The sequence below is a fragment of the Perissodus microlepis genome, chromosome 4 (assembly GCF_051167445.1).
Source record: "Perissodus microlepis isolate ML-2025 ecotype Zambia chromosome 4, ASM5116744v1, whole genome shotgun sequence".
Classification (NCBI taxonomy): domain Eukaryota; kingdom Metazoa; phylum Chordata; class Actinopteri; order Cichliformes; family Cichlidae; genus Perissodus; species Perissodus microlepis.
The window spans coordinates 20,299,407-20,323,966 of NC_140464.1; the positions used below are offsets into that span (position 1 = coordinate 20,299,407).

The following is a 24,560-nucleotide window of genomic DNA, read 5'->3' on the forward strand; positions in this document are numbered from 1 at the left end:
TGGCTAGCGAAGAATTCTTGAGTCAAATGTGAGGCCATCTATGTGACAGCAGTCCAAACTCATCTAGTGATCCAAACACAGCAGCAAATCTAGAGCAGAATAAGTGAGAAAGATAAGAATCATGGTGTTGCAATGCCCCAGACCTCAAGTCTGGACCTCACCCTGATTGAAGTGCTGCAGCAGGACTTGTAGATGTAGATAAACTAATGCCTGCAAACTTCATGAACTGGCCCAAAATTTCTCCACAACGATCGGAGAGACTGATAGTCACATATAAACTGATTAGTCTAGGTCATTGCTCCTGAAGGTGGTTCTGCAAGCTTGTAAAATGATCTGATGCACTTATTTTTTCACAGGTCTGCAGGTCTGTAAAAACTTCATGACTGTAGCTGCATCAAGTTTCAAGAGCACTGTGGTCACATGCACAACAACACAAGTGGCACGTGGAAGACATTCACATTCGCCTCTTGTCACAGGGGTTTTGACCACCTGATTCGTTTTAAGTTTGGACGCGTGACCCAGAAAACAAAATGATGTATTATTTTCTTTTATGGTTTTTGTAATGTTGCTAAAACTTGCATATAGACCATATTAACCTTACATGATCTGACAGGACAAAAGTACTATTCCAAAATACTGTGTAATTACACTTTATTGCATACATACTGTCTCAGCTGAACTCTGGACACACACACACATACATATACACTGATATGCACACACTCATCCCCCCTCCCTTTCCAAACGCCTTCGACGCTTATTCCCTTCCGATGCTGACGGTGGATCAAGGAGACCAGCGCACAGGCTGCAGGCCCGGATGTACTGTCTAAATCAGCTGTCTCTCACCCTTTACCCACCCCTGTTGCTTGTCATGTGTTTCTTTGGTGTATTAAGAGTTTTTTTCATGTGCTATGTGCAGAGGTGTTTTTTTCTGTTCTCAAACTGATCTCCCTGTTGGAGCTCAGTCTGGGGGGAGTTATTTTTTTCTCCTTATCTTTCCTCATGTGGTGCATTTTTCCATTGTTATACCCCTCTGACCTGTCTTCCCCATGTGATGTTTTGTGTAATGTATGTATGGTCGGAGGGTAAGATGGCGCCGCCATTGCGTGCAATAGGTCGGCAGCCTTATGAAATTTCCCCTTGTGGGACTAATAAAGGTATATCAAACATATAATCATCTAATCCTATATTTTTCTATGAGCCATGTGCTTAGCAAACAATGTATTTTTAAGTGAAAATATGATTCAACAAATGCGTGGAGGCAAGCCACACCCAGGACCTGACCTTCAATGACTTGTAGCATGTGAAACCTAGTGTAGGAATGTGTTAGCGTGTTTGCACAACTGCATTAGACGTCTCCTGTTACTTTCCCTTCCTCTTCTTATCTAAAACATGCAGAGCAGTGTCATGGATCATTGCATGCCTTTAACAGAAAGAAGACTTAAATTACATGCCTCACATTTCATAGATTAAAACACACATATTTCCCAACAGATTTTCATAACTCACATAACTTCCTTTACTTTGTTGCCAATCTGAATATTAATTGACAAAAACTTTGTCTAGAAGAAGATCCAAACTGTCACCCACAGATGAGATGAAATTGGAAGCAACTCAGGAACCACCAAGGCTCAACCCTGCCATGAACTGGAAACAGCTGGAACACCAATGTCGCCACAGAGAGTGAAATAAGTTTTATCTCACAATGGAGTACAAGGTTGTTGACCAAAAAAGAAGCCAATGCTCCAAAATCAGAACCTTCACGCTTCAATGAAATTTTCTGAAGCTGCTCACTTGGACTAGCCAAATGTTATGTAGAGAAAATTCTTTAATCAGACAAGACAAAGATTGAGGCATTTGGCCACAATGACAAGAATTGTGTGTGGAGGAGTAAAGGTGAGGTTTTCAAACCTAAGAACACCGTAGCAGCTGTCAAGCATGGTGGAGGTATCATCATGTTTGTGGCTGTTGTGCTCCCAGTCATACAGGTACGTTGTACAAAGTGGATGGAATAATGAAGAAGCAGGGCTTCCTCCAATTTATTCAACTTCACCTCAAATCAACAGCTAGACGGTTGAAACTTGGACTCACCTGGGTGTTCCAACAGGACAATCCAAACACACAGCAAAACTGGTTTTGGGCTGGATAAAGCAGGCTAACGTTAATGTGCTGAAATGGCCTTCCCAAAGCCCCGACCTAAACTATGATCTATTTTTTCATTTCTTAATGTATCTGTACTTCATGTTACGTGCATCAGTGATAGTTTCCCAACAAGTGAAACATTTTTAACTATATGATGTTTAATTATAAGATGTTAGTATGTAGCTCAGAAAGGATATTCATTTTTTTCCAGCCATTTAAAGACACAGAGCTTTATTTTCCTCTCTTTATTTGCATAATTCAACCCTTGCTGCAAATCTGAATCTAATTTAAAGTCAGAAATATGGTGACAGCTCATGACCATATGTGTAAGCTCACATGAAGTGAGCTCTGAAGTCATGCTTGCAGATGTCTACCTGTCTGCAGTGGATTCAAGAGCTGAATTCATCTTAAATCTATCTAAATCCACTACAAACACACCAATGTGGACACTTAACAGTTAAATACAAAATCTTTGGCAAAGGCGTAAACATGCTGCACATTCATTAAAAATGCATTGTCCATTAACTATAACATTACAGACAGAAATACATTTGATGTGAAAAAAGAAAACTGCTCTTTAGCCTTTCAGTGTAACAATACCAAATGACCTAAATACAATTATAATTCTGTTTTCATTTTTTTAACATGCACCCCCTTTTTGAATGTACAGATATACAGAGGAGAAAAAATATATTACAAATTCAGGACAAATGCTCCAGATTGCTGTAAAAAAAAGTCACAAAATGCTGAGCGTTTTCTTTATTAAATGTAAAGTAATGTTAGATAACAGCCAGAACGAGGCAGCCTGTGCTTTAATATGGTATATAATATAGTCCTATGTAAATGCAGTTAGGTTTGTACATTTTAATAAAAAGAAAAATGTGATGGGACCAGTTTTAAACACTATTAACGTACATTTTCATCAATCCCCATTAATCAAACAGCAAAAATTTAAAAAAAAATAGAAAATACGATATTAAAGCCGTACGTTAATCCACAAAAACATATGGGAGTCATCCAGTAATGCCAATAATATATTGTTTTTCTTTTCGCTTTATCCGCTGTATATGTGCAGCATGTTTAAATACAGTAAGTCAAAGAGCTGATTGATATAAGAGTTTTTGTTTTGTTTGTTTTCCGTTTTTCACTGATGCCCAAGGTTGGAGAATGAAAACACACTATTTCAGTTTCCTTATCCGAGTTATTAAAAATGTATGCAAACTCTGGTCTAGTCTTTTTATTGCACCTGAAGTCATGACCTCCCGGGGAAGAAAGCTCGCTGTAAACTTGGCAGGCAGCTGGATTTAAATATGAAAAATAAATCTCCACCAGTTTAAATGCAGACATGAAAAATTAGTCATACAACACGAGGAGTCAAGAAAGAGGTAACAACATGTTTTGGTATATAAACATTGGCCCAGTGGTGATTTCGCCTGACGCAGTAACATTAAAAAGACGTGATGACCAGTGACCACGTTAGCTGGTGGTTTTACTCTCATGTGCTGGAGTGGCCACGCTGCCTCTTTTACTGTGTGCTGGAGTCTTGTTCACTTTGCCATTCATCCCCTTAAGGTTGTACAGCTGGCTGAAACTCAAGTTAAATGGAGTCCTCCCGTCCTGCACTTCCAGTCCGGATGCCGTCTGGTTGTGAGACTGAGTACTGAGCTGGATCTGTGGGAGTAAGGAGGAGTTTGGATAAGGAGTTTGGTTCTGTGCTGCTGAATCCTGGCTCTGCTGGCTTTGGGAGACCCGTTTCCGTCCAGCTGTAGATCCCACAGTACCCGTAACCAGTGGTTGCGGTGGTCTGGTTGACGTTTTGTGAAGAGATGACATATTATCAAAGAAATTCGGACTACGTTGGACCCTCTTTTTTTGAGGTTTGGGTGAAGAGTGTGAAAGCTGCAGAAAAAAGAAAGACAGAGGAGATGTCTGACTCAGGGTGTGTGTAACACTTCTGCAGACAACAGTTTCTCATATTTAATCTATTATATGTGGGGCAACTTATCTATAATGCAGTGTAGGATTCTTACACTCACACACGCATTAGCAAGCGACATATAAGCTTTGTTGCAAATGGAAAAGAGAGGGTGCAAAGTGTCTGTGTTATTTTCACGTTCATTAATATTACATGACTGAAATAAGCTAAAACATGCAAACAACACTTCACTGACTCAGACTGAGTACTCTGAGATGAAAGGCAGTGGATTCGGGGCAAGAGTGAGTGAGTTAAACACCAATAAATGTGAAACCTATTCATCTTTTAGACTCCTTTAAATACTCTATCAGTGCAAACACGCACGGCACGTCATTATAAATATGCCACCTTTATTCGCACGAGGCATCCTTCTTCAATAATGAACAAAGCATGGTTGTGCTGTTGTGTTTCAACTTAGTGATGCTCTGCTGGTGAAAGGTTCATGGATCAACACACAAACACAGAAACAAATGCTTTAAATAATATTACATAGGATTTCAATTATATACAGTACTGTGCAAAACTCTTGATCCAACCCTGAATTTGTTATATATTTTTTACTTTTTTTTTTAAGTGATCTTGAGCAATAGTTCTTGAGGCTTTAAGAGTCCTTCTTTGAACAACGGCTACTTTTCACATGTTTAACAATGATGGAATTCCTAAAGAGCTATAAGCCAAAAAAGAATAGCAGTGCAGTGTGAGGAACAGTATCTGAAAGTCATGTCCTTCAGAAACCGGGGGGAGGAATCCAGCATAAACCTGAGAGAAGCATCTGGGCCTTCAATGATCTACTGTTCACTGAAGCCTCATCAGAAATGGCCTCAGTGGAAAGGTGTCTGTCAAGAAGCCATTCTTAAAGAAGGGAAACAGAGAGAATGGGCTGAGATATACAAATCACATAATAACTGGACTGAAAATCAGGGTCAGCAGGTCTTATAGAGTGATAAATCCAAATTTGAAAATTTAGTTTAAATCATCATGAGCCAGCTGAGGTGCAAGGTAAAACAGTAAGTCTACACGGTGGAGGCGCTGTCAGGGTTTGGATCTGAATTTCAGCTGGTGGGGATCTTACTGGAACTGATGGAATTTATGAATGCAGAAAAAAATCCACCATGCATTACCTTCTGGAAAGCATTTTATTAGCATGACAATATGACAACGATCCAAAACACACTACCAAGGCAGTAAAAGAATACCTGATTAAAGCCCAGAGCTCACACCTTCAAGTTATTGAAGCAGTATGGGATCATCTTGACAGAACAAAAGAAAAGGCAGCCAACATCCAAAGAAGCCTGGAGAACTATTCCTGAAGACTACTTCAAGAAATTGCAGAAAGGCTGCATATCAGACTTCAGACTGTGTTGAAAAAAAACATGCAGTCATATAAATGTTCAAAATTAGAACTGTACAAACTCTGTTTTTGCTTTATATACTTTTCCTGCCCAAGCATAAAGAAATGAGGGGCGGCTCAAGACTTTAGCACAATACTGTATGTTATTAAAGCCTTTCACATTCAATTTTTCTAAACTTTGATGAACCTTAATATAAAAAACTGTCAGTGAAGAACAAAAAGACACTTTGATAAATGCACTATTTCAAGTTTCTTTATATAGCACATTTCATATGACAGGCATAGACTTAACAAGCTTCAAAGCAGAAGGAAAAAGAAGGACATCACACATGGCAAAAACTTCTAAAATAAGAGATTAAATGGTCTGTATTTGTATAGCGCTTTACTTAGTCCCTAAGGACCCCAAAGCGCTTTACACATTCAGTCATCCACCCATTCACACACACATTCACACACAGGTGCACACAGCACTGACAGCGCCACCGGGCCCTCCACCACCAGTAGGCAACGGATGAAGTGTCTTGCCCAAGGACACAACGACCGAGACTGTCAGAGCCGGGGCTCGAACCGGCAACCTTCCGATTACAAGACGAACTGCCAACTCTTGAGCCATGATCGCCTTTTACACTTTAAAAAGGGATTTTGATCAGCAGGATGAAAAATATAGGAATAAAAATAACACTGATCCTGAAAAATTTCCCCATTGATCACACACGTGCAAAAAGAGATACGCTTTGAGTCTCTTTTTAAAAGAACACACTGGTGTAGCAGTAGCAGTTGTAGTAAGTGGTAGAGTGAGACCATAAAACTAGATGATTTAGAAATCATTCAGTATTTGCTTTGTGATTCAAGCGATGCCAGGAGGTCTAGATTCAGTAAGCACATCGACAGAGTGAAAAGAGGCTGTCATTCATCGATTTTACAAGCAGTGAGAAATTATTTTACTGGGAGGCGAAGAGAAGAAGAAATAAGAAGGATGTTTAAACTTTTTGGTTTTATTTAAGACCCTCCCTGCAGCACTGCTGTCAGCTTTCAGGCCCCACTTCTGTGGAACCAACTCCCAGTTCAGATATAAAAGACACCCACCCTTTGTTACAGCTTATAGTTACAGCTGGATCAGATGACCCTGAATCCTCCCTTAGTTACACTGTAATAGGCCTAGACTGCGGAGGGCTTACTATGATGCACTTATTCTTCTTCCCTTATTTCTTTTCATTCTATGTGTTTAAACACATCTCTGCATTTAATCATTAGTTATTAATCTCTTACTATGGCTCTCTTCCACAGCATGTGTTTTATCTTGTCTACCACCCCACACCCCCAAACGGTCACACCAGATGGCTGCCCCTGCCTGAGCCTGGCTATGCTTGAGTTTTCTTCCTGTTGAATGGGAGTTTTTCTTCCCTGCTGTCGCCAAGTCAATGTTTGACTGTTGGGGTTATTCCTTTGATTTGGTGAAATATAATTATGCATATATTTACTTAATACCTGCATTGTTACAGTAGGAAAAGGTGCATAACTTTCTATTGAAAATAAAAGCATCAGAAAAGGCTGAGACTGTGACAGGAAGCACCTACAACTGTAGATATGTTGTTTTTAAAGATGATAAAAGGCCGGCTTAGAGATAGTGAGCATGTGCTTCTACAAGCTAAGATCACACCCACATTTTTTGCATGCTTCGGGTTTTTTCCGTCACGCAAGTTAACACGGAGTGAAGCCTTGGGATCTACTAAAACATTTATTTTGCCCTCATTTAGTTGTAAAATACATTTGGGCATCTAATTATGAACCCTGGCAATGCAATGGGTGCGTTTCTTCAAGAGACTAAGGATGTTGGCGGATACAGATATGTTTACCAAGGCTCCAATGGAAGATTGACACCACTTTCATGTTTGCATACTAAACAGTTTCAGCTGCTTAGCTCAGCTTAGCACAGAGACTGGAAACGATGGACACACAGCAGCAACTAAGTGTCTCAAGGTCACCAATTGAAAAACTGTGTTTTTTTAAATTAAGTTGTCAAAGAAGGAAAAATGTGTTACCTTAATTTCAATTAATTAGTGTCATGTTTTTGTTTTTTAACAAAATCCAGTTGTATATATACCCATTTGGATATGATTGGCAAACTAAAGAAACGTTTTGTTGGTTTTAAATGTTATTCTGACCAGTGCTCATACCTTCTGTCCCTCTGTCTGCCTCTTTGACTGGGGGCTCGCTCTCCTCTCTGTACCCCTGGGTCTTATTTCCACCTGCTTTGAAGCGTTCTCCCTCCCCTCTCTGTCTGGTCTCCCTCCCTCTGTTGATTTAATGTCACCAGCGGACGATCGCTTTGGCTTTGATCTCTCTTTACTTGACCCTCCTGCAGTCATTCCTCCATCCACCAGTCTGTCTGCAGCTGACTGGCTCCTTGCCACCTTTCTCGTAGGCGTTTGGACCTCTTTGTCTTTTCCTCCTGTTTCAGTTGAATCTTTGCCTCGTTTAATTTGCACCATTATTCTATTAGTATCCTCACTGCCTCTCATCTCTGTCCCCTGGGATTCTTGCTCTTCCCTCGTCTTGGCCACACTCAGTTTCCTCCCATGTTCGTCCTCTTCACTCGCTTCTTCTTCACTTGCCTTGTTCTCTACCTCCCTAGTTTCCACTTTTTTTCCAAGTAAAGAAGAACTGGGGACTTTAGCGGCCCCAGTCAAAGTCTGTGTTTCACTGTGTGCCGTACCTAATGTAGCATCACTTGAGCTGTAATTTATGTGTGCAGGACCGGTGCCAGTGGCGGGAGAATTTAGACTATTTGTGTGTGCGAAATTAATGTGATCCGCTATAATCCCCTGGCCACGAGAAGCCATGTGGTCAAAAACAGGCTCGTTGAAAAGCGAGTCGCTACATTCATAATACTCTTCAGAGGTGGTGGAGAGAGTGGAGTCCTCTCGTGAGGAGATATAACCATCAAAAATGTCTGGCGATAGAGAATCCAAGGCTGGCGTGCGTGGAGAAAATCCATTAGGAGTGGGAGTGTGTGCTTTAAGCGACTGTGATCGGTGCACAGGTGTTTGCGAACGGAAGTCCGGTAGGTGTGTTTCGGTGAGGTGTAAACGCAGGGCTTTTTCGGGCGTGTGTGTGCCAACACGTCCTGTAGAAGTTTGTTCTTGAAAGGTGCTGTGCGTGTTGTGATTTGCAGTATTTCGCATATTAACCTCATTGTCTACATGTGTGAGTCTTACTTGTTCACCTTGCTGACTGTGGGTGTCTGTAGCAGATGTGTGTGCGCCATCGCCGTTATGAGGTCGCAGACATGAGGTCGAGAACACTGGCGCTGTCGAAGAATTCAGAGCCTCCATCTGATCCATGTCCTGTGGTTTAGAAAATGATATCCTCTGGGGTTCATGTACTCTTGCGAGAAATGTTCTGCACTGTGTCACATTTTCACCTTTTTTGTCTGACACATCACCAGATTCAGAGCCTGTCAGAGTCCTTTCAGGGCTCGCTGTATCTGCCTGCGCTGTGGCTACACAGCGTGCGTCCATCTTCCCAATAATCCTGCAATCTTCGGAAGTTTCGAAGTCAACATCTTTTGGAATGATTTCTTGAATTTTCAATGCGGCTGCCTTTGGTGCATCATTAATCAAAGCGTCTGACTTGTGCAGCTCGCTTCCAGCGACCGTCTGGGATGCTGCTCTGTCATCGTGCTCATCTGCTTCCACACTTGTCTCTTTAGATTCTTGCTTTGAAGTTTCTTCAGGATTCCCTGTGTTCTCTGTGTCTTTTTGTGCCCCTGCCTTACTGGTACTGTCGTCCTGCAGCTCAGGGACAGTTTGACACTCTTTTACCAGAGATGTCTGCTCAACAGCTGCCACATCAAACGCACTGTGGGCCACGAGTGGCCCTGTGCTGGCCTCGGGCCTCCTAACAAGACGGCTCTCCGGCAGTTTCTGCCCATTGCTGGTGCTGCTGTCACTCATAACTATCTGTATGGTACGAGGTTTAGGGATAGGGGGAGCTGGGGTCAAAGAAGAGGATGCAGGGAGGGGTGGATTTGGTGTTGTAACAGAAGAAGTAAGAGGAGGAAGGGCAGAGGAGCTGGTGGAGGGAACAGAAGCGCTAGAAGATGTGCTTGAGTGCACTGTAGTAATAGGAATGTGGTTATTTTTAGACTGTGTGGCAGAAACCAGGGAGGTGGAAATGTTGCTGTGGACAGTTGGAGTCTGGATGCTAGAAGCCACTTCAGTAGAGATTTGCGGTTGCTTGTGAACAGCTCGTGTTTGTGAATCCGCCTGTGGTGGTGCGGTCTTTTCTTTCGTATCTTGTTCTGTGTTTAATTCTGGGGAGTCGGGAATCTGAGGGGTGTGTGCACCGTTTGGTGTTGGGGTGTGTGTCCTGTGCACAGCAGAACTTTGTGTGCTCAATCTACTTGTAGGTTCTGCTTCCTTTTCTGTGTTTAATTCTGGGAGCGAGCCTGACTCAGCATGACTGTTTGATGAGACGGGTTGTTCTGCGTGGGAAATCTTCCCCTCGTCAGAAGCAGGTGCTTCGCTGCTGGATTGGGGAAGTGTTTGTGCACCGAGGGGAGTATCAAGGCCTGCCTCTTGGTTAGTGGTTGTGCTTAAATCAAATTTATTCTTGGCACTGACAGAATTAGCGGTGTCTGACTGCAAGTCAGACTTTTCCTCAGATGCAGGTGATTTCTGTTCAGATGCCTCTTTGTTATGTGTGACATCACTGAGTTGTGCTTGCTGTGCTTTTTCTACAGCATCATCAACCATGGATTTAGCCTGTGCTGGTTGGAGTGCATTCACCTCCTCTTGTTTAGGAGTCGCCTGTGTGGGCTTGGCAACTTCTTCCTTGGATTCCTTTGTGCTGCTGAACGGACTGCTAAACCTGATCGCCTGGCTGGTTTCAAACATCTCTGAACGCTGCAAGTGGGCTTGAGTTGGTTTTTTGGCATCCCGAACGTTAATGAACCCTATGACATCACTGGGGGGGTCAGGTTCTGGCCATGTGGGCAGGTATGCGATTAAGCATGCTTTTTCTAGATTTATTAATCCAGGATGGAGAGGAGGAGATTCTTTTGTCGATTCTTCACTAGCCTTGCCTCGCCTCTTCTTCTTGGAGTTCTCTGGATTTTGGGGTTCTTTGGGGCTTTCTTGGTTAACAGAGGTGGTGGGGCCGGGGTTGGTCAAAGCAACCAGGGCATATTTTGGGCTGTACAACTTCCTCGCAATGTCAGCAGAAGGGGGTATGACAGGGGCGGGCTGTGGGAGGGGTTCCGGCTCAGGTTCAGGCTCTGTGATGGTCTGCCGGAGGTCAACAGAACTGGAGGACAGATAGAGGAAGCGAAACAGTCGGTCAAAGCCGACCACAGCTTGGCCTGTAACCACGGTGATGAGATTCCTATCCAGACGTGAGGCCATCCAAGTGAAGCTGCACAAAAAACAAATATGAACAAATAAAAAATGCAAATTCAGATTTATTTAAACTGCACCACGATACCACAAAACAAACTACACTACACTGCAAGCATAATGAAGTAATCAGCAATGACTGCAAACGTAAAAGTATAATAATCCAGTCACTTAGGAACTGTACGGTTACTCTGGTAGATTGGATACATTTACAACCTATTTGTCTGCTATGTCGACAAGGCATTGTTTATTTATCTCTCGTGCCAAGTTGGCAGTTACAAAAGCAGGTGGAGCACAAGGCGATAATCTTTTTCTGACACATTCTCCCTCCTTCTCACACACGTGATGCGCACTGACCTGTACGACCCAGACACAGCTTTGTCTCCATCAACGAACATGAATCTGTGACCCATTCGCCCTCTGACCTTGGTGCAGGACCTCGTGTAGAACTCCGCTCCTTCTGAGCAGCGGACACGAAGGTGCTGAAACACAAACACACACGCAATTTTTGTACATATTAAAGACCCAAAACTGCCTTCATAACCTGTGACCTGCATTATAGAATAAAAGGCTGCCAAACAATGTGAGTAGAGACCGTGAGTCACACTACGTCAGCCAAAGAACAATAACATCCACAAATAATAGTAATATCAAACATTTACAACTCAAATGTAGCCAATGTAGAATTTTCTTTTTTTGCTAACAAACAACTGTTTGCCTTAATAATAATCCCTAAAACATAGATACAGAAGTCATTAGCAGTCATTTTCCACTTACTGCCTTAATCTAAGGTAATTGCTCCATGTGTTCAAACATCTAAGCAATTACACAAACTACAGCCAGTGTAAACACTCTGCTTAAAACTTACACAACCCACATTATGATGTCTGGCTTGTCTTTACTTGATTTGAAAGCCTATATTCCCCACCTTTGTTGGAAACTGTCTGTTTTTCATGCCTCTTAAAAGCACAGCATATGTGTTATAAAATAAGCCTTCTGAGTCAATTTTCCTGCACCTGCTTTTGCCTATAATGTGTTAAGGCTCAAAGCCTATAATGAAAATAATTATTCCTTTCAACAGAAAACATGTTTTCCTTCCATCTGTCCATTGTCATTAGCCATTTCTGGGTCCAATCACTTCTTCTGATCTCAAAATCAAACAAATGTTGAAATACCACTTAGGCTATGTTCACACTGCAGGTCTTAATGCTCAATTCCGATTTTTTTTGATCAAATCCGATTTTTTTGCCTGCTTGTTTACACTATAAATAAAAGGTGACAGCAAACGCGCTCTAGTGTGAATCCTCAAAGCGGCCCGCACGCACAAAAGAAGACGTCACACACACTGCACTCTGTTTAGATCCAGACCAAGCAGTATGGTTTGACTGATGGCCGTTAATATAAAGACTGAGATTAAAGTCAGAATTCTGGAAAAGAAAAAAAAAAAATTTATGTCCACTTTTTTTTTCTTTGTTTCTCCTGTGGCCCTAATCCTCTTCCATACTACAGAGTTATGGTTAGGATAATATAAAACATTAGCACAGGGAAGATGGAGGATGAGAGTTAAACTGTTTTCAGTAAAAGTTCACGGTTCCAGTTAGTAGAGACAAACGTCATAATATGGCAAATAGAAGATGACGAAAATGTCTGAAATTATTCATCCACAACAAAAGGTTAGCCGTTAATATCCCAAACACATTGAATAGCAATCAACTTTTTCTCATCAGCTAGTGGTGGCTGAAAATAAAAAAAATAATTCCAAAATAAAAGTTGGACTGATGCCTTGGTTTAAGGTGCTTCTTAAACAATATCTGGATGTCCTTGTTAGACATTCTATCAACAGTAATTTTGTGTTCAAGGATAGTTTTCTAAAACCTCTTTATCAATTAAAATTAAATTAACAAAATTTAAAAATGAAATGAATGAGAACTATATATATTTACACAGACTGCTGTGGTGACTGAAACCTGTGACCTCATCACTTATCCTACTGAGCTTAATGGCACATTTGAATAATATCATTCCTGACTGTATGATGCTAACATTGTGGAAAAAGCCTGATGTTAGGTTCACCATGCAACAAATGAAATACAACAGAGGTATACAAAACTGTGACTACCTTAAAAGTGTCTATTTCTTAAAAACAGGTTGCAGCAATACTAGTTTGTGTACATGGAGAAGACCAAGTTGCATTAAAGTCTCATCACAATCATGTACTAAAAAAAACAAAACAGAGACAAATGCCTTTCATTTCTTCTTTGCAGTAATCTGATCTACCTTTCTCACTTTGTAAGAGACGGGCTGACGCAACAACTATTCTACGTGACACAACATCAACATCCATATATGTATGGTTCAGTTTCTGGCATCAATCATTGACAAGTTTTGACCAAGGAGATGACGCCGCAGTTTTAATCATGTTTGCTGGGTGTTGCTGCACGGTTTGGATTACTCACTAAAACAAACGTCTGATCCTGAGCTTACTTTCACTTTGAAATTTTGTTCAGACTGAAAGTGATTCCTTTCTGAAACGTTCAAATATTTGGAGTCTGGGACACCGTGAAGCCTGGGAGTTTTTAGAAACAGCTATAAAACATGCTGTACATGAACAGTGCTAACAGAAAAACTGGAGCGCTTGAAAGTAACCACAGTAACTGAATCCTCACATCATCATCTAACCCAATGCACTTTCAGAAAGCAAAAGACAAATAGATACCAACTAAGCCTATGCAATCTCTGTGCATATGCATGTGCAAACATGACCTCTGTGAAAAGCCTGTTTTCAACTATACACCAAACATATAAAATAATGTATGCTGCAATGCTAACATTTAACCACTGTAAGGTTCATAATAACTGAATGGTGCAATATCATTGTTGCAATCATAAACTGATATTAGAAAGTCTGACTCAGTCAAACTTTTCAGAGTTAAATGTTGCAAATATTTTTTATCGTAATACTTGCATGGTGATATTGTCTCAATACAGGAACACTAAATATTGATATTTTATTAAAGAAATTAAAATATGGTGGGAACGCTGTGAAAAAAAGGCACATGCAACACTACCACCCTAAAAGCACCCCAAAGGGTGCTTTTAGGGTTTTTTTTTCTTCATTGTCTGTAGTGTTTAAGAGCTAAAAGTCTGTATAAAACTAGTTTAAAAAACATGGTTTCCTTCCATCACTTTTCTACATCACTAGCTGCTTGTCAACTCTGTTGTCATTGACCATTTATAGGTCCAATTGCTTCTTCAGTTCTCAAATATTAAGATACCGCTGAGTGTTAAAAACAATTTATTTCGTTTCAGCTCCAACAAAAAGATCCCAGTTGTTACAATAAAAAAAATAAAGGTTTAGGTATCCATGAACAGGTTTACAAAGTTAGGCAGTGCTATAAGCTCGCAGGACGCAAGCAAACTCTCATTAAATCGACTGAACTGAAAGACCATCTGACAGACTTAACCTCCTAATTCGCAACAAGCTAATACCTAAGTTACATGATTAAACATAGGACATCAATCTCCTTGCATCTACAAAAAAAGAAAAAAAAAGCGTGGCTTCCTGGTGACAATATTGAATTTTTTCACATTCTGCGACCGAGTGCAACTTGTGGTGACTCAGTGGTTGCCCAGAGATTGAGGGTGTTGCACTCATGACCATGTGGACTGACTGAGGTCACTCTCAGAGAGATTGTTGGAGGTTTGCAAAGAATTGCTGTCTAATTTATAAATGCAGACAGGTTGCAAGCATGTTGCCATCAGTCTGATTGAGTTTTTGTCAATGAGCGCAACTTGAGGGACTCGACTCAACAGGCTGCCAGCTGGTTGTATTCTGGTTATATTCATGTAGAAGAAGAAATGTTCATGTAATAGTTAAATGTGAATTTCAATCTATGTAGACAGCAACACATATATATTCATGGATGATTTATCACAGTTAATTGTTGTATTATCCAAAAAAGAATGCATGGAAGTGTTAGACTGACAATCTAATTTTACAAACATAATACAGTAACGTTGGAGAGAGAAGAGAAAAAAAAAAAAAAAATTACACCATTATACTATATTGACCATAAGTTGTGTGGTTCTTGTTGTCGTTACTCAGCAGTACATAAATAAGCTCCATAAGCCCAGCAAGGTGTGTAACAGACCCTCAAGTCACCTTGACACACTAGTCCTTTGGTTTGTTGTAAGTGTAGACTTACACTGTCTGATCTGGGGATTTTCAGCCTGCCCTTCCGGATGCCTTGACACAACTTTGAGTGCTAAGTCTGTCTGAAAGCCACATGATGCAGCCAAAACATTATGCAGTCAGTCTTCTTGTTTCAGCGCCTCCTCTTTTCTTTTCTTTCTGGCATGCTTTGTCTCACAGTAGAAACACTTGTTTTCCTCCTTCGTTTAGGCACACCCTAAACTTTTTCCTTCCCCCAGTGCATTCCTTTGGTTAACCGATTCGATAAATTGCATTGCATGCTCCAAGTTCATGACGATGAGCATTTGAGCTGTTGTTCAATGCATTTTATGCGGAAATAAAACCACCTCCGAGTGCACTGTGGTTTCAACAGTCTCTACAGTCAATGTGCACGCTTTGCTAAACTACTTAAATTAAGCTCTGTCAGCTTGAAGTGTGGCAGTTGGATATTTTCCTAGAAAACCTTCCTGAATAACTGATGGGTAAGAAGAATTCAGTACCTTATTGCCCACTCAGGTGCCAGATTCCACTTACTCTCACTCACTTGGCAACTCATTTCACCACTCATCTGCTCCTCCTCCCATCCCTCCCCTCCAGCCGCTCTATATCGTCACTTACGGCTTGTGGTAAATTCCCAAACTATCACCTGTTTCCTGCAAGTCATCCTCTCATTGTCTTTCTTGACAGACTTGTCGCTTTTAGAGATGTTTGTGTTAGCTGCTCATCGTCGTCACGTACTCCTGTCTCCTGGCTCTTCAGATTTTCCACATAGATGAGCATCTATTGGTGCACAGAGGGCTGTTAATGTCATAAATGGCTATGTAGTTTTACTTGGTGAAATAGGCCCCACGCCAAAGGTTGCCTGCCAGTATAACACAGAAGCAGTATATGACACATCAGGGAGCAAGCCCCTCCAGTGCACTTCATAGGAGAACCTAACAGACTCGCAGTGTATGACTAAGAGAAAGGAAGCACGCTGGCTGTCAAACAAACAAGATTGTGTCCTACTACACTGGATCCATCTCTTAACAGCGTTGTTTTACTTGCTGCAGAGCCACTGTGGATTAAACAGAATAGCAGCTTTGCATGTCATTTTAAAACTCTCTCTCAGGTGTACAGTGTACGCTGCTGTTGGCTAAAACCAGAGAGTGACCTACCTGAAGGAGATACACTTGTCTCTCCATAAATATTAGAAGAAACTGTGGCACAGAATCTCTTTTTCTTCATACAGAGCCACTGTGCTATCAAATATTTAATTTAGCAGAGCAACTTCAGCCTGTGTGTCTACTGTGAAGCAAGTAGGAGTAAATCTGTTAAAGACAGATTCTCAGTGCTTATGAATCTAAAGCAAGAAAAAGGTCTGGGACGTCTTAGTAGGAAATAATAACATGGCATTTAATTCAAAAGGCAAATGCAGCAAGTATGAATCGCACATGAAAAACTCATTAAACCGAGCAACCGCTTTCACTTATCATGTATCATGTCATGTGCCACACAAACATGTGCTTTTGTCGACAAAGCAAACACTGTTGCTATTGAATTTCTTGCTGTTTTGTTGGCAAATTGGATCCAGATGGTACTGAAAGACTGTCAAGCCTGTTTAACTTTAGTTACTCTGAGGCATAAAGTGACAAGTGTGAGTGTTTGTGCATCTTTTCTTATCTGCATGATCTGCACGCATGCATGCTACTTTAGATATTTTGAAATATTTCTGCAGTATTACAGGGACCACTAAGCACACAGGTCGAGCCAATAAGGTACGGCTAATGCTGCAGACGGTAGGCGTGATCGAAACATGGCTCAAGTAAATACGCTAAAAAAAATTATTCTTCAATTTCAATTTCAAATTATTCTTTCAATTTTGACCAAAATGTAAGTGAAATACATGAAATCAAACGTTTATTCAATCAAATAAAGAGCTGTTGAGGACAGTGTGCTTGGTGTAAACTGGTGTAACAATCAGGTAAATTTCATTTTGCCAATTTCATGGAAAATTTCCATTAATTTTTCTTCTGTACTCATGGAAAATTTCAATCCTTTACAGTTGAACCAAATGCTCCAACTGGAAACACCTTTCGTTGGATGATTTCAGCTCCTTCTTCCACCTGTCAAGCGAAATTGTGTCCAAGTGAAACAAGCAGACCTTGTGAGAGGCCCCATCTAATGCTGACTAAGCCATTAAAAAACACTACGCAGTGAAGTAATACGTGAGAACATTAATCCTGCACAACGACACTTTAACCAGTAATCTATCCTAAACTGTTCTTGGGAAATTATCACACCTAACAGAAAGCAATTGTTTCTTTTGGTTGACTTGAGTTAAAGTGATTGTGTTTGCTTTGGCAGCTTTCTACAAAAGATTTATGCCCCGAGAAAACAGTTCAGTGAAAACGCATTTTTATATTCCATGCAACACCCTTTTAACATGTCCCGGCACGAGAAAGATCTGTTTCATATCTGTGTTTTGATCGTAGCTAGCTACTTACGATATGTAACAATAAAGGTAGGCAGAATGGGATTTATCTGCGTTGCAGTACCAGCTGGGTGGATCTACTGGTGGTTGTGTGGACTCAGGCATGTGTGCGTGTGAGGGAGACAGCGAGAGACAAAAGAGAGAGGGGAAGCCGGCATGTGCTTCTGTTTATCCGTGCATAACAGAAGTCTCTTGACTTCAGTTGCTTATTTTGCGAGATAATCTGTCCTTGTGTTCTACATCAACAGCCTTACAAAGTTATTTCAGGCTCAAAAACACGGCAAGACTTTCCGTTTTGTCCCAAAGGTTTCAATGCACGTGCGTTTGGGGCCAACAGGCAAAGACACTCAACTCGTCAGTGAAACATTTACCCTGTAACACTTTGACCTCACATGTCACACAATGAAATTTCACTTTCTATCTCCTTATCATTTGAGTCGTAATCACCTTTTATTGCCTAGGTGGAGCGCTTTGAATGGCGACGTCTGTCCAACAGCGTGCTGTGGGAAAACTGAACGGCTGACTTTTAGGACTGTTTTCAGCTTTACTTAGAATTTGGACTCACTCTTTGATGATAAGATTCAAATTGCTATGCAAAATGACGAAGTGGGTGGTACCGGCTCACCTTGAGGTGTCCGGCGTGCATGTTGGCCCTCCGACACATGGCCAAGAAATGAGGTAGCGTTGCGCGTTCCAGCAGGATGTAAACAGAAACCCTCCTTTTTAAACCAGCATCAAGCAAATCTCTGAAGATGTCGACATCAGTGAAGACGTCCATCACCACTGCGATTACCTGGAGACGCAGAAGCACAGGCACAGAACCTAGATCAGCCTCAGATACTCCTATGTAGTTCATGCATGAAAATGAAAACAAAATTCATTACAGAGCAGAAGGATAAAAGCCTCAGCCTTAAGGTTACTGCACGAACACATTTTTATGCCAAAACAAATAACACTCAAGTTGTTTTTCAGGTTTAAGTAAAATATGTGTTTCCTATGCAGAGGGAAAGTTCTCCCAGCTCTCACAGCTACTTATACAACGGATAACTCGTTTTCTGTCTGAAGCTCTTGAGGAAAATGATCCAGCGAGCTCGTTTCAGGCAAATAACACGTCACAGAGAAGTGATGCTAAGAAATAAGACATGTCATAAATTTCTGCCTCCAGATGACTCAGCCGCATAAACAGACACAAACACTGACTGATAGGCATGAGCGCTGCAATATACCCATGCAAATACCCCACCTAGCACACATAGTCCACTGTTAGTGGCATAGCTGATAATGGCCATAAATCAAGCTGCACTTTACTCATTTGGTCAGCAGTCTGTAGTCTGACTATACTGACTCCTTTAGACTTTATGCCAGCACTGTGGGTAATTTCTGGACTATGCACAGCTGATTAAAGAAAAAAAAAGTTAGGATGGCTAGAAATCAATATTTTCGGATTTTTATTCAGTCATTAAATGAACTCAGGTGAGTAAACATTAGCCTGCTTTGAAGATGAACCAACACACAAGTCATCCAGGAAGCTTAAATACACATAAATATTGATGAGAAAACAAAGTTTTCATCCGCACTTAAACATGGTTATTTTTATATATTATTTAATGCACAATGTGATGATGAATAGTGCCATTTAATATTATCATAACTGTATTGGCCCACCTACCTTTTGCGCCTGTGCGATCATTTTTCTGACAACCTCTTTGATGTGAGCGTGACCATCCAGCGGTGGCTGCGTGTACACCGTAGTGCGCGTCACCCCCCGGTACGCATCGCTGTCGGGCCAGCCCAGGTCCATCTGCGGGATGGACGTGTCCGACAGCTCTGGCCAGTAGTGAAGCGACAGCGGGGTCTGCACGTCTTCGGCATCCCCCGAGAACAGCTCCAAGCCCGGGTCATAGGGTTCGACGGCGCCGGTGAGGGCTTCCAGCTCCGGGTCTGAGAGGAAACCCCGGAGGCCGCGAGCCTCCAGGTATTTAAAGAACGCCTCGCGACCACCCCGCAGGAGAGCCTCCAGCGCGAGCCGCTGGTCCTCACAGTAGAAGAACTCGGGCTTGGACTCGTGCGTCCGCGGGTTCACGTGGTTATTATCCAGGCACTGAAGCTGGGATAGAGCCATGTCGTGAGCCCGAAATAGTTAACTGAAAAAAACAGCAATACAACTTTCATGAACCACCCAGTTCTACGAGGCAGCTCTCCAAAACGTCTCCAGACTTTGGCTGAAGACAGACGCACCTGTGTGCTTTAATTCCTCGCGTTTCTTTAAAAGAGCTGAGCAGCTTAGCTCGAGGTCTGGTAAATATCTTTCATCGTGTCGCCTGCTTCGGTCAGCGCTATAATTCCGCTGGTCAGCCATAATGCATTAACACTGAGCCATTGTTACTACCAAGCTGAAAGGCTACCCGGCAAGAGAGAAAGTAAATAATGAGCGACATGCTGCCTGCGGCAGCGTCCGACAGGTGTGACCTTAACAGGCAAAACACACCTACCCACAAGCTTTCAGAAAAAGGCAGACCTTTATCACGTGACCTCCAGGGCTTCCCAGTTTTATGAAGTGTTGCAGCGCTGGCAGCAAGAAGATGTCCATCCCTCGATTTGTCCATTAAATCATTTAGATGGCACCTCATGTGAAAACCATCAGCGGATCATACATAGCTGTTTTACCTGTTCTGTCATGTTTTGTTTTTTTTCTTATTTAACTTCCTGCCAGGATGGAAAAGCCCCAGCTTGTGTTTTGTAAAGATTAAATTGAAGCACATAATTACTTTAAAGAAAGACTAAAATATGACGGTGAGATTAAAGCGGGATTAATAAGATGTAAAATATTACCTGGGGGGCAATAGGTACATGCACCATTAAGTTTTTGTTTTTGGTTTGTTTGGGGTTTTTTCTCCTAGTGTCTGTGTTTTCAACCACAAACTTCAGCGTCTCCTGGCTTGTGCACTATGTTTCTGACCTCTGACCTGCACAGAACATGTTGAATAAGAGTTGCAAATAAATTCCCGCATATGATAATTAAAACATTTAGATTTACGCAACCCTTTACAAAACAAAGAACAAGTCTTCACAACCACCGCCAATCAAATGTGTTGAAAAACTGCCCGAACTTCTGCTTTCATAGGGGGGCTCACACTTGCTGGCGAGCAGTCGATCAAAAGTGGTTTTTTAGACCTTTAAGGACAGGATGATTTTTAATTGTTTCAAGACTTTTATGATCATTATATCTCTTTTATCAAATAATAACCTAATTTGAACTGCATCTAATACCAGAAACATAGTACCTCGTTGTCAGTAGATTATAGTGACAGGGCAGCCCAGTTACATCTATAAGCATGCATATGATGTTATTACTGTGTAAGAACAAAGAGATTGCAGTCAAGGCTGAAATTTACTTTTCAGCAGGGAGGTGTTCTCGCCTACAGCTCACTGTTTCTGTTTTTAATGCAGAGCAGGCCTGATGCAGGTACTCAAACTAGAAGTCTGCAGATTGCCACCCAAAGAACAATGACGCTAAGAATCAGGCAATGGCGGTATCGCAACATTTCTGGGCCCGAAATTGAAACCACTGCTTGTGGTTTTGGGAGAGGCTATACCGTGAGAAATTTAGCAGTGATTTGTTGATAGCGCTTGCAGATTCCACACACACAATTTTACTCCAACTCTGGCTAATGATCAGTTTTCAAACCTCTAAAAGCTTTATTATTTTAGTGAGTTAAAATGAAATAAAATTGAAAGATTGGACAGATGGATAAACTAAACAGTGTTTTTCACGCCTAGTTTTAGTTTTTAGTTTGGTCAACTGCAATAACATTGATGCAGTCAGAAAAAGAAAGTACACCCTCTGTCAGTTTTAGTATAAGGACACAATAAAGTCAAGAGTTAATATTTGTTTATTTTTTTAAACGGATCTAAAATGTTGCAATAATGTGTGAAAAAACAAATGCGCCCCACGATTCAGTAGCTTGTATAACCACATTCAGCAATAACTTGAAATAATGGTTTCCTGTATGATTTTATCAGTGTCTTGCTGTGCAAGTCCACTTTTGTTTACAGCATTGCTTCAATTCAGTAACCTCATGTTGACATTTGATCTTTGAGTGGGTTATTGCAACACCGTTAGTAGAAAAATAGCCTCATTTGACTCTAGAATACCTTGGTATACAAACAAGTTCATGGAGTTCATGGTCTGCAACGTCCCAAATCATCACCCCTCCACCACCGTGCTTGACACAGTTCATTTGTGCTGTTTGTGCTGATATGTTATGTTTACTTTTCTCCATACACAATGCTGTGTATTACAGTCAAACAGCTTCATTTTAATCTTGTTGTGATTTCTAACTTTGCAAACCTAAGCTGCACTGCCATGTTGATTTTAGAGAAAAGAGGCTTTCTTTTGGCATCTCTTCCAAACAAGTCATACTTTTTCAGTCTTTTTCTAATTGTCCTGTCATGAACTTTAACATTTAACATGCTAACTGAGGCCAGTAGAGTCTGAGAGGTACTCTTAGGCTTTTTTGCAATTTCTCTGAGCATTGCATGGTTTGACCTTGGGGTGAACATGCTGGGATGTGCACTCCTGAGAAGACTGGCAACGCTCTTGAATGACTTCCACTTGTGAATAATCTTTCTCACTGTAGACTTCAAATTGGAACCCTTTCCCGATTGATGTCTAAGATCATCACCGATGTGTCAGTGCAGCACCTGAAAAACTGCCCGAACTTCTGCTTTCATAGGGGGGCTCACACTTGCTGGCGAGCAGTCGATCAAAAGTGGTTTTTTAGACCTTTAAGGACAGGATGATTTTTAATTGTTTCAAGACTTTTATGATCATTATATCTCTTTTATCAAATAATAACCTAATTTGAACTGCATCTAATACCAGAAACATAGTACCTCGTTGTCAGTAGATTATAGTGACAGGGCAGCCCAGTTACATCTATAAGCATGCATATGATGTTATTACTGTGTAAGAACAAAGAGATTGCAGTCAAGGCTGAAATTTACTTTTCAGCAGGGAGGTGTTCTCGCCTACAGCTCACTGTTTCTGTTTTTAATGCAGAGCAGGCCTGATGCAGGTACTCAAACTAGAAGTCTGCAGATTGCCACCCAAAGAACAATGACGCTAAGAATCAGGCAATGGCGGTATCGCAACATTTCTGGGCCCGAAATTGAAACCACTGCTTGTGGTTTTGGGAGAGGCTATACCGTGAGAAATTTAGCAGTGATTTGTTGATAGCGCTGCAGATTCCACACACACAATTTTACTCCAACTCTGGCTAATGATCAGTTTTCAAACCTCTAAAAGCTTTATTATTTTAGTGAGCTAAAATGAAATAAAATTGAAAGATTGGACAGATGGATAAACTAAACAGTGTTTTTCACGCCTAGTTTTAGTTTTTAGTTTAGTCAACTGCAATAACATTGATGCAGTCAGAAAAAGAAAGTACACCCTCTGTCAGTTTTAGTATAAGGACACAATAAAGTCAAGAGTTAATATTTGTTTATTTTTTTAAACGGATCTAAAATGTTGCAATAATGTGTGAAAAAACAAATGCGCCCCACGATTCAGTAGCTTGTATAACCACATTCAGCAATAACTTGAAATAATGGTTTCCTGTATGATTTTATCAGTGTCTTGCTGTGCAAGTCCACTTTTGTTTACAGCATTGCTTCAATTCAGTAACCTCATGTTGACATTTGATCTTTGAGTGGGTTATTGCAACACCGTTAGTAGAAAAATAGCCTCATTTGACTCTAGAATACCTTGGTATACAAACAAGTTCATGGAGTTCATGGTCTGCAACGTCCCAAATCATCACCCCTCCACCACCGTGCTTGACACAGTTCAATTGTGCTGTTTGTGCTGATATGTTATGTTTACTTTTCTCCATACACAATGCTGTGTATTACAGTCAAACAGCTTCATTTTAATCTTGTTGTGATTTCTAACTTTGCAAACCTAAGCTGCACTGCCATGTTGATTTTAGAGAAAAGAGGCTTTCTTTTGGCATCTCTTCCAAACAAGTCATACTTTTTCAGTCTTTTTCTAATTGTCCTGTCATGAACTTTAACATTTAACATGCTAACTGAGGCCAGTAGAGTCTGAGAGGTACTCTTAGGCTTTTTTGCAATTTCTCTGAGCATTGCATGGTTTGACCTTGGGGTGAACATGCTGGGATGTGCACTCCTGAGAAGACTGGCAACGCTCTTGAATGACTTCCACTTGTGAATAATCTTTCTCACTGTAGACTTCAAATTGGAACCCTTTCCCGATTGATGTCTAAGATCATCACTGATGTGTCAGTGCAGCACCTGAAAAACTGCCCGAACTTCTGCTTTCATAGGGGGGCTCACACTTGCTGGCGAGCAGTCGATCAAAAGTGGTTTTTTAGACCTTTAAGGACAGGATGATTTTTAATTGTTTCCTACATTTGATTTTGCTCTGAATTGCAGTAATTTTAACTGACATGGACTCTCCAGGTGTGTATAAAGCCTGATATTATCCCTGCATGATTTGGCTGTTCCAAAGAGCTCAGAGTCATCCACTGTGAAACGCCCGTCTGCCTTCTTGTTCATTGTGGCTGAGGTCGCGTGACTGTGGAGGAAAATCAGCGACAGTCAGCACTCCTTGGTCTTCGTTGGTGTCAAAGTTGGAGTGAAAACCAGGCGTTAGAGCATGTCTCTGAAGAATGGAGAGCTACTTCTTGTGGGTCAAACTTCAGAGTATAGTACAAAAAAACCTGCAGACTTGAATATCATTCACTGCAGAGTAGATATGCTTCATTCTCTCCCCTTTACCGATCCATCAGTCAATACAATATTACAACATCCACTGTGAAACGCTTGCCTGCTTATCATTCCTTCCTTTCTTACTTCATGAGATAAATATTACATCGCATTCACACTTCTATCAGTGTTTTCATATAAAGACGGTCTCACAGGTTTTTTTTATTCTTTTCAGAGTTGGGATTTAATCCTGGACAGCATTTTAAAAAGGCAATTTGTAGCAGAACAGCTGTGTTACGGCT

General features: G+C 41.2%; 1 protein-coding gene across 1 annotated transcript; it reads right to left on the bottom strand.

The window, feature by feature from the left end:
- Window positions 1-1,932: 1,932 nt before the first annotated feature.
- Window positions 1,933-20,111, bottom strand: LOC146388858 (uncharacterized). Its single transcript, XM_084926403.1, has 5 exons — window positions 19,199-20,111; window positions 18,155-18,322; window positions 11,222-11,346; window positions 7,646-10,883; window positions 1,933-4,041 (listed from the first exon to the last, which is right to left on the bottom strand). The coding sequence occupies exons 1-5, from the start codon at window positions 19,649-19,651 to the stop codon at window positions 3,619-3,621; spliced, it is 4,407 nt and encodes a 1,468-aa protein (XP_084782529.1). The 5' UTR covers window positions 19,652-20,111; the 3' UTR covers window positions 1,933-3,618.
- Window positions 20,112-24,560: the final 4,449 nt, after the last annotated feature.

Coding starts and splice junctions, on each gene's coding strand:
- LOC146388858 (XM_084926403.1), bottom strand. CDS start 19,651: ATGGCTCTATCCCAGCTTCAGTGCCTGGATAATAACCACGTGAACCCG. Junction 10,884..11,221: donor GCTGTGTCTGGGTCGTACAG/GTCAGTGCGCAT, acceptor TTTTTTGTGCAG/CTTCACTTGGATGGCCTCAC. Junction 4,042..7,645: donor GGCAGACAGAGGGACAGAAG/GTATGAGCACTG, acceptor TTTTTTCTGCAG/CTTTCACACTCTTCACCCAA.